Raw genomic sequence first — 11,250 nt, forward strand, 5'->3', positions numbered from 1 at the left:
ATTAATGTTTTAGTATTAATTATTGTAGTAATTTGTATTGTGTTATTATTTATTATTTTTTACTAATTATTAGTTATTAATTATTAATTTTTATTAATTATTAATTATCATTTTATTATTAATTTATTAAATATTGATTTAATTTGTATTGTGTTATTATTTATTAATATTTTACTAATTATTAATTATTAATTATGAATTTGTATTATTTATTAATTATTGTTTTATTATTAATTATTAACTTTTGTATTAATTTTTATTGTCTTATAAATTTGTATTATTTATTAATTATTGTTTTATTATTAATTATTAACTTTTGTATTAATTTTTATTGTCTTATTAATTTTATTATTTATTGATTATTGTTTTATTATTAATGATTAATTATTGTATTAATTTTTATTGTTTTATTAATTTTTAATGATTGTTTTATTTTTTATTGTTTTTGTAATAATTACATATTGTTTTATTAATTATTAATTATTGTTTTATCTTTTATTATTTTATTACTTATGTATTATTTTTCTAGTATAAATTATTGATTATTTTTTTTTAATTTTTATTGTTTTATTGATTATTGTTTAATTATTAATTATGAATTATTATTTTATTTTTTATTGTTTTATTCATTATTGGTTATGTTTTATTATTAATTATTTATCGTTGTTGGTTATTAATTATGTAAGTATATTACCAATTGTATTTTTGTATTATTAATTATTAATTATCGTTGTTGGTTTTTTTTTTCAGGGAAGTGCACATCTTATAATTCCAGTGTCGGACCATTACACTGGCCGTGTCACATGGCGCGGGGGTAGTTACTACTACCCGAAGATTAAGGATAAATTTGAAGAATTTAACCTATTGGACAGGGTGAGGGAATCCCCTTTCAAGCGCTTTTCGAGAGAGCGCCCATACAATTTTCTCGAGCATTTTTTCATCGCTTGATGCTTCACAAAATAAAATCTGACAAGCCGGACGAGGTCCATTTCTATGTTGGAAGGAAGAGATGTAGATTTGGGAGGGTGGAGTTCGGCTTGGTCACCGGGTTAAACTTATTGCCCGGCCCTACTGAGGAAGACATCAAACAAAATGGAAGCTCTGACCGGTTGATTCAGGAATATTTCAACGGTAGTGCTTCCATCACCTTCGGCCAACTGCGCAGAGTTTTTGAGAGCTGCACAGAAGCTGATGATGTTTACAAGTTGGGGATGGCCTTGTTTGTTATGGGCGTCCTCACTGGTAAGGAGGAGAAGACTGCCGTTCCTCCTTTTGTGATAAGAATGGTTGATAACCTTCCATTCTTCTACGAGTATCCCTGGGGAAAGATTTCTTACACCAAGCTGATGGAAAGTTGTAACAAGGATTACTTGGATGTGAAGAATAAGATGTTGAAAAAGATTGAGAAGGGAGTCACTCAGAAGGAGGCAAAATACTCAGCCTACGGCTATGCTGCAGCGTTGCAGTATTGGGCATACGAGGCCATATTACAGTTGGGCAACGAGTATGCAGTGAGGAGGTCGCATGGCTTTCCGAGAATGGTCAACTGGGAAAGTAAGCCGAAAACTACACTCGGGAAGGATGAAGTCACTCGCATTATTTGCGAAAAATGTAAGTTTGTTACGCTTTATTTTGAATTCACGTTAATTTCCATATATTATATTAATATATTTGTTATATTTTTCAGTTGACAGTGTACTCCGTGTTATGTCCTCGGCCGAACGAGGTTGAGTTTGTGAGTTACATAACCGGGGGTCAGCCTCCGTTATTTGTTGACTTGGAGGAACTTGTGTTGGGTGAGGATGGGCAACCAACACAGGATGCTTTGCGAAGCCAGGCCGAAAAGCTTGCCTCCACATTGGAAGAGCGAGCGGAGGCAGCCCGAATATTTAAAGACTCTACACCACCTCCACCGTCTCCTCCACGTGCACCGCCCGCAGTTCCAGATGGGTCTGGTGTTGACCCATCTCCAGCTTCAGTTCCTGATGGGTCTGGTGTTGACCCATCTGCAGCTTCAGTTCCTGATGGGTCTGGTGTTGACCCACTTGCAGCGTCACAGGGTCCTCCTGTTCCCCCGTCAGCTTCCATTCCCAGCACCTCGGAGGCTCGCGATCCAGTATACCCTGCCATTTTGGCAAGGTTGGAGACTGTGGAGAGGGGGCAGGCCGCTCTGCTAAGAGGACAAACAGCGATTATGGATCAGTTGAAGACCATAATGACGCTCCTGCAAGATCCTGGAAGGCCGGCAGCAGATTCACAGTCACAGCACCAGAAGAGGAGGCTCGGACACCGGAAGATGACTTCATTCTCCCAAATGATTACCCACCGGATGATGATGACATGTTACGTACACCACGAGAAGACGAATATCACCAGCATCGGGGATACTCAGGATTCTGAGGTGCAGGTGTTAGAGACAGCTCCAGAAGTCATGGAGAACCGGAGGAAGAGAAGGCGGCCTAGGTGGTTCGCTGAGTACACTGAAATGAAGAAGAAGGCTAGGGCTACTTCGACACTCGTGAATGCGGACCCACTTAGAGTGGTTGATCGGAAGCTGCTCAAGACTTTTCACACTTGGGTACTCGGCCAGATTGGGAACAATTACCCGAGAGAGTGCTTCACCGGTCGATACCATTCGTCTTGGTTCCTCGAACTGCATACTCCGAAATTTTGGCTTGGGAACGATGTAAGTTTTTAAGACTTTTTTACTGCTTTTGCTTTTAAAGACTTTATCTAACTCTTTTTTATTTAACTCTGACATATTTAATTTTCATGTTTTAGCATTTGGATGCGGCATTCCATTTGATGAGGAGGCGGCAACACTTTTATCCCGAGTCCTACCCGAATAGATGTGTCATAATGCCGTGTATTTTCCCAGCAGGAGTTATTGCTTGGTGGGAAGCTGCGGGTGATGACCAGGCTAACTATCAGTGGGACGAGGGCATATTAGATTTGATCCGAGGGGATGAAAGTCAATTCTTGGCCAGTTGGAAGAACAAGGAGAGAATATATATGGCCCTCTACTTCGATGGAGCAAAGCATTGGGTGGCATTAGAGATAGATCTGGATCATTGGTTGTTGAACATATTTGACTCCAGCCTCGGATCGATTTCCACGAACGAATTGAACCGTCACCTGGAAATGTGGGAAAAATTACTACCAAATTTGCTGCTGCAGGCTGGCCTATTCGAGAGTCATGACATGATCCTCTTGCCTCAACTTACCGCCTCAGAGAGCCAGGTCAGAAATTTCACTTCAAAAGTCATGGATCGGGCCGTTGTTCCACAGACAAAGACAAGGTAACTTTACTACAATTGATTTTTTTGTTATTTAACTTGAATTTAATTTGCACACTTTTATTCATTTACTTTTTATTGTCTCATACAGCGGTAACTGCGGGATGTACGTGATAGAGCACATCGAGCATAGTATGCTGGAGACTACGTTTGATAATGTGCACGATGAGAATATGAAGAAATTTAGAGAGCGGTGGTGTGTAGATTTGTTTTACCAGAATTTAGCATGAACAAATGTTTTTTTTATTTGGTATTTATTAAGATAACAATGTAAATGGTTTTTTTTTATTGGTATGTTTATGTTTTTTCAAGAGTTCATACAAATTTTACGCCTTTCTTTCGTGCAACAAATTATAATAATTATGTAAACATAAAATATCACAAATTCTAATGTTTAAAATAGTCCAACATTAATTCAATAACAATACATAATAGTCCAACCCATCACGATACAAATAAACTAAAAATTTATGTTAAACCTCGGTAGGTGCAAGTGCTTCTGTTGTGTCCCGTGGCACCGCACTTGCTACATTTTCGTGATTTGATAATCCTTTCACCATTACAAGCAGTTCGGTTGTTCTTAATTCTTCCAACCTTTTGCTTCTTGGGTCGCCCTACTGGTTGCTTCTCAACAGGCACTCCAACTGTCATGTTCTTTATGTCATCAGGTAATTCCCAATCATCCTCGTCACCAACTGGCATAATTGTTCCTTCGTATGTTCTCCTCCAATATTCTGTTGTGTAATATGGCGAGCATAGTGTGTACACGCTAATACTTCGCTCCTGAGATGCAGCACATGCATGAGGACAAGGAAACTTCATGCACTGGAACAAGCCGCAAGTGCAACTCTTTTCCTGGAAGTCCACTACGCCACCGGTGAGAACTGTTCTTCCAGGGTGAACCTGCAACGTGTAAGGCCCGCATGAGTCAACGTTCAAAAACCGACCTTTTTCAAAATGCAATGCCAAGTCCTCCTCATTTCTGGTGCTAGGGGTTTCGTCCACTTGTCAGCTTTTTCTTTTCGTGAAGCAAACCACTTCTGGACTTTGGACCTCAGGAATGCTACAGCAGCAGTGATCGGGAAGCCTCTTGCATCCTTAGTTGTGTTGTTGAAGCTCTCAGCCCAGTTGCTCGTCATTACATTGTAACGTACCCCTGGAAAGTACGACCAGGACCCATTTTTCAAATCCGATTTCCTCAAGATATTTTGCAACCGCCGGATTCATGGCCCGAATGTTCTCAAATTCTCGTGAAACTCGATCTTGAATACGTGTACGCACACGTGTAAATGTGATTCGTGAAGACGTCAGTCTTGAACTTGTGGTTGACGTTCATAATAATGTGGTGGTAGCATGCACCGTGGTGTGCATCATGGAACACGATATCCAAAGCACGAACAATACTTTGATGCCTATCCGAAACAAAAGCTAAGTTCTCAACATCACCAATCGTTTCTTTCAATTTTCTCATAAAATAGGTCCAGGAATTGTGGTTTTCACTGTCAACTATAGCAAAAGCTATCGGAAAGATATGACTCCCTGCATCCAAAGCCACTGCACACAACATTTGCCCACCATACCTAGTCTTCAAGAAAGACCCATCAACGCATATAACAGTCGACAAAACTTAAAACCCCGAATAGAAGGACCTGCAGAGAAGAAACAATACTTGAAGCGACCATCTTCTACCACAAAATCCGTGATGGTACCGGATTCCGCAACCGTAGCATGTGCAAGTAACTAGGTAATAAAGAGTACGAATCTTCGTGTGTACCCCGAGTCGTGTATTGCCTTCTCTCTGCACCTCCATGCCTTTTCGTAACTCATTTGGATCCCGTAATCCTTGTGCATACTTTTTCTTATATCAGAGGGCAACTGATCCGAGCCGTCAGTTGTGAACTTGTCCTTAATTAGATGGGCAACTATTACAGGTGATGCTTGACGGTTATCTTTTCCTCGAAGATCAAGGGAACATGTATGTACATTATGAAATGTACTCACCTCAAACATGTTAGAAAGTACGTTCTTCTTCGCTCTTAATCTCCACCCACAATCTGTATCCTTACATGTGACGTACCAAATATCGCACGACTTCCTAACGTAGTAGTCAAACCCTTTCTTCATTGCATACGATGTGCCAACAACCATCTTTAAATGCTTTTTGTCTCTAAAAACTTTCCCACATGTAACTCCCCGCCGGGTGTGCCACCCGTAGATATATAATGACTATGATCCTCGATGTCTTCTCTTGGATACATTTTCTCCTTGAATTTACCGTAACTTGTCGAAGAAGAAAATGGATCGCTCCATCCAGTCACATTGGTACCTCGAGCATCAGTAGGACCACTAATATCATTGGTCTCTCTACCATTATTAGGACCTGTACTGTCAGTAGTTCCTCTAGCATGACTGGTTTCGCCTGGACGACTACTACTAGTACCAGGTGTTTGACAATTTTCTCTACGGGGCATTCTTTTCCGTGTCGGTGGCCTCGGTGGTATTTGGTACGATAGTGGAGTCAAGTTCAAAGGTACAGCAGCAGGGGCCTCTGCACCTTGGTCGTCTCTTACGCCATCATTGCCCTCAACATAACATTCAGGGTCTGGACCATTAAAAAAACCATCGATGAACGGCATTTGTGCTACAATATCAGCACTCGGCATCATATTGTTTAATTCAGGTAATACATCTGCAACCAACACCTCTGGATTTGTTTCTGCACCAACAAAACTCCCAACCTCGCTACGATTATCCTTAACAAAACTTGGTGTGGGACTAGGATCGACGCAAACATTCTTCTTTAACAAAGTCACAAACAAAGGAATAAATTCATCTGGCTTCTTCGCAAGTGTAGATAAAAAGTACCTTGCACGCTTATCATTTCGAATAACTTCAGGAGGATACTCATAGCCTTTCCTGTACTTGTAATTTACTTCCAATTTCAAGTCATACTCCGCTTTGTCAACATCCAGTTCTTCGTACAAAACATCAACCAAACCTGAGTAACTTAGGTTCGGATCAATGTCAATTGTCAAAGCGGCACTCCCTTTATAAATCCAATCTCTACCATCAAGCTCCCAAACACCATTATACATAACATACGCATTAACAGTTGAATCTGTCACAAACATTTAAAAAAACACAGTTATAATTTACAACAAAAATCTCACCGAAAAAAATCTTAATTAATCATTAATAACAAAATAATAATACTTAATTGATAATAAAATAATAATTCATAATTCATAATAAAACAATAATTAATAATTCATAATAAAAAAAATTTAATAATTAAAAAATAATTATTAATTGATAATAAAATATAATTAATAATTATTACTCAAACCATAAAAAATAAACAATAATTAATAATAATTCATAATTTATAGTTAATAAAATAACTAAAAAAAAAAATAATTCTTAAATTATTAACTAAAATAATAATTAATAACTAATAATGATTAATAAAAAAATAACTAATAACACAAATAATAAATCAATATAAAATAAATTAATAATAATAAATAAACAATAATAATAGATTACAAAAATAAACAATAATTAATAATAATTCATAATATATTAAAAAAATAATAATTAATAATAATAAATAAAAAATAATAATAGATTAAAAAAATAAACAATAATTAATAATAATTCATAATTTATAGTTAATAAAATAACTAAAAAAAAAAATAATTCTTCAAACATTAACTAAAATAATAATTAATAACTAATAATGATTAATAAAATAATAACTAATAACACAAATAATAAATCAATATAAAATAAATTAATAATAATAAATAAAAAATAATAATAGATTACAAAAATTAAAAAAAAATCCCGTAGGGTCCGATTGGTCCGATTGGTCCGACCATCAGACCCCACAAGGATGGATCGGACCTTGTATTAAAAAAAAAAAAAAATTTAAAAAAAAAATATTTGGGCCGGGCCGATGGGTCCGATGGTCCGACCATCGGACCCCTATGGGACCATCGGACCCTTGTTCCACAAAATAAAAAAAAATAAGAAAAACACATCGGACCCGAGGAGGGTCCGACCATCGGACCCAGTGGTGTACCATCGGACCCATCGGGTCTTCGTCCCTGCCAACACATTTTCTTCCACGTCGGGCCATCCTTCGGGCCAACATCGGGCCCCATCGGGCCCGACGAAAAAAAATGCAGAAAAACAGCAAAATCCCAGTTTTCACATGTAGCAAAAATTATAACAGAAAAAATAACAAAATAACAGCAACAATCCACAGATCAATCATCAAACACAACATTCTTAATTAAAAATGACAACAACAAACAAGATTTAGAAAAAAAAAAAAAATTAATTACTTACCCATTGATGGAGCTTGTATGTGTTCTTGCTTCTAATGTGGTGGATTAGTGTGGTAGCTTGTAGTGTGGAAGGTTGTAGCTTTTAGTGATGAGTGAAGAGAAGAAAATTTTTTTGGTGGTTGTGGAAGCTTTCGGGTGGAATGTTTGTTGAATTGATGAGAAAAAGGTTGGAGTGGGTAGATGTAGGTGGGGAGGGTATTATGGGAAAAATACAAAAAGTGTCATATAAAATTAATTATATATAGTTTTAGTTTAGGGGAATAATATATGGGTTATTTAAGCATGGAAATTCAAATTTCCCATATGGAATCTATAGCTTCTACTGGTGTATAGAAGTCAAGTGATGATTCCCTTCGAGCTTAGCAAATAGAAGTAAATGGATGAGCTCTTGTTTAACTGACTAATTATTAGATCACTAAACACCATTTACAGGTAGCTAAGTGTTTTAAGGGGCAAAATACATTGAGGGGTGAGAACGGTAAAGAAATCCCATCTCGATGTAAATCATCTATATAGAGGATCTTTAAATCACAATAAGATTATAACAATAGTTAAATGAGATAGTATATTGATATCGTGAAACATACAATATGCTCTATATAAGTCTGAGAGTGCAATTCTAAGTTCTAAGAGTGGATTCAACGAAGAATTAATAAGTAGGAATTCACTTGGTAAATTTGGTTCACTTATTGGAAGCTCAGCATATAGATCCATGGTCCCCATTCTAGTTGAGAACATTCTGCTTGTAAGACTCATTAATTGATTCGTGATTGATCAATTATAATTCTAAAGTTAGACTATGTCTAATTTTATGAATTTTCACTAAGCAGGGGTGAAATTGTAAAGAAAAGAGTTTTCTAGGTTTATTTATTTATTAATGGACTTTATATGTCTAATTAATAATTAAATTAAATGACAATATTATTTAATAATCTATTTTAGTTATTAAATAATTAGTTTTGGCATTTAAAAGGTTAGAATTGGAAAATTGGCGTTTTTGAGAAAATAGAGATAAAATTTGATAAAATTGCAAAATTAAGTGAGGCCCAATAACACCATATGGCCGGCCACTTAAATAGCTTTTTCAAATTAATATTTTCATTATTTTAATGCCAAATAAATCCTAACCTAAACCTAGTAGTTGCCTATAAATAGAAAGTGATGGCTCAGTCACATAACATGCTTTCATTAGTAATCTGACAGAAATTTCTCTCTTCAGAAAAACTGAGCCTTCCCCGCTTTCTATACCTTGGCCGAAATACCTCTCTCTCTTTTCCCTTCATCTTTTTCGTGACCCTGGTGAAAGAGTAAGTGCCCACACACAGCAAGCAGTAACTCAATCATAGATTGGAAGACTGTGAAGGATCAAAACTTGAAGAAGAAGGACATTCGGGCTCAGATCTTGATTATACTCTGCTACAGAAAGGAATCAAGGGTTAGAGATCTGAGTGGAAGGAGACATTAATTCCGCTGCATCAATGTAAGGTTTTCTTAACTTTATATGTGTTTATTTTATCGTTTTAGAAAGTTCATATTTAGGATGTTTAAACAACATACTTGTGAGTAGATCTAAGATCCTGGTAAAATAATTTCCAACAACATGTTCCCTTGATATTCGAGAAAAAGATAACTGTCAAGCATCACCTTTGATAGTTGTCCATCTAATTAATGATAAGTTCGCAACTGACGGCTTGGATCATTTGGCCTCTGATACAAGGAAAGATATGCACAAGGATTACGAGATCCAAATGAGTTATGAAAGGCTTGGAGGTGCAGAGAGAAGGCACTACACCTAGTTCGGGGTACACCTGAAGATTCATACTCAAAATTACCTGTGTACTTGCACATGCTAAAGTTAAGAAATCTAGGTACCATCATGGATTTTCTTGTAGAGGATGGTCGCTTCAAGTGTTGTTTCTTCTCTCTAGGTCCTTGTGTCTGTGGGTTTAGGTTTTTTCGACCTGTTGTATGCGTTGATGGGTCTTTCTTGAAGACTAGGTATGGTGGGAAAATGTTGTGTGCACTGGTACTGGATGCAGGCAGCCATATTTTTTTGATAGCTTTCGCTGTAGTTGATAGTGAAAACCATAATTCTTGGACTTATTTTATGAGAAAATTGAAAGAAGCAATTGGTGATGTTAAGAACTTAGCATTTGTGTTGGATAGGCATCAAAGCATTGTTCATGCTTTGGAGATTGTGTTCCCTAATGCACACCACGGTGGTGCATGCTACCACCACATTATTATGAATGTCAACCACAAGTTCAAGATTGACGTCTTCACGAATCACATTTACACATGTGCCTACACGTATTCAAAATCAAAGTTTCATAGAGAATTTGAGAACATTCGGGCAATGAATGTTGCGATTGGACAATATCTTGAGGAAATTAGATTTGAAAAATGGGTTCGGTCGTACTTTCCAGGGGTACGTTACATTGTAATAACGAGTAGCTGGTTTGAGAGCTTCAACAACACAACTAAGGACATAAGAGGCTTTCCGATCACTGCTGCTGTAGCATTCCTGAGGTCCAAAGTCCAATAGTGGTTTGCTACGCGAAAAGAAAAAGCTGACAAGTGGACAAAGACCCTAGCACCAGAAATGGAGGAGGACTTGGCATTGCATTTTGAAAAAATCTCACTATTTGAACGTTGACACATGTGGACCTTACACGTTACAGGTTCACTCTGGAGGATCAGTTGAGATCGGTGGCATAGTGGACTTGCAGGAACAGACTTGCACTTGCAGCTTGTTCCAAATCATGAAGTTTTCTTTGCATGTGCTGTAGCTCAGCAACGAAGTATTAGCATGTACGCACTATGCTCACCATATTATACAATAGAATATTAGAGGAGCACATATGAAGGCACAATTATGTCAGTTGGTGACGAGGATGATTGGGAATTAGCTATGACATAAAGAACATGACAGTTGGAGTGCCTATTGAGAAACAACCAGTAGGGCAACCCAAGAAGCAAAATGTTGGAGGAAGTAAGTCAAACCTAATTGCTTGTAATGGTGAAAAGATTGTGATAAAATGAAATTGTGGCAAGTGTGGTGCCAAGGGGCACAACAGAAGCACGTGCACCGACCAAGGTTAAAAATGAATGTTCAATTTAGTCGTATTGTGATGTGTTGTACTATTATGTATTGTTATTGAATTCATGTTGGACTTTGTTAAACATTAAAATTTGTGGTATTTTTTTTTTTGATAATTATTATAATTTGTGGAATGAACAGGTTATTTTACTAACTGCAAAAATCCCTTTATAAAAAACAACTAGTCCGATGCAGGTCCAATACTAGTCCGATGGGTGTCCGATGCTGGTATAAATATAACGGAACAAAATAGTGATGGATCAATGGAGCCCGATAGGTTCTGTTGTTGTTCGATACCACCATCGGACCCCTATCAGACCCTATCAGACTCCATTGTCCCATAGCTGGAAGGCCTAAATTTGTTATAAACTAATACGCCACCATCAAACACTATCAACCTATGTATCGTCCACTATCGTCCTTTTACAGAAACATATGTTTAAACAAAAAATTTAATTTAAATTGTTATGAACATAATCATACCAATAAAAAAAACTAGTTA

The 11,250-nt window shown here is 36.8% G+C and overlaps 2 protein-coding genes across 2 annotated transcripts; one reads left to right on the plus strand and one right to left on the minus strand.

Moving 5' to 3' along the window:
* Positions 1-3,764: 3,764 nt before the first annotated feature.
* Positions 3,765-4,435, minus strand: LOC133038443 (uncharacterized). The gene is made up of 2 exons (XM_061116603.1): positions 4,244-4,435; positions 3,765-4,199 (listed from the first exon to the last, which is right to left on the minus strand). The coding sequence occupies exons 1-2, from the start codon at positions 4,433-4,435 to the stop codon at positions 3,765-3,767; spliced, it is 627 nt and encodes a 208-aa protein (XP_060972586.1).
* Positions 4,436-9,524: 5,089 nt separating this feature from the next.
* LOC115717985 (uncharacterized) lies at positions 9,525-10,437 on the plus strand. The gene is made up of 2 exons (XM_061116604.1): positions 9,525-10,163; positions 10,330-10,437. The coding sequence occupies exons 1-2, from the start codon at positions 9,525-9,527 to the stop codon at positions 10,435-10,437; spliced, it is 747 nt and encodes a 248-aa protein (XP_060972587.1).
* Positions 10,438-11,250: the final 813 nt, after the last annotated feature.

This window comes from Cannabis sativa, chromosome 5, assembly GCF_029168945.1.
Source record: "Cannabis sativa cultivar Pink pepper isolate KNU-18-1 chromosome 5, ASM2916894v1, whole genome shotgun sequence".
NCBI classification, from domain to species: Eukaryota; Viridiplantae; Streptophyta; class Magnoliopsida; order Rosales; family Cannabaceae; genus Cannabis; species Cannabis sativa.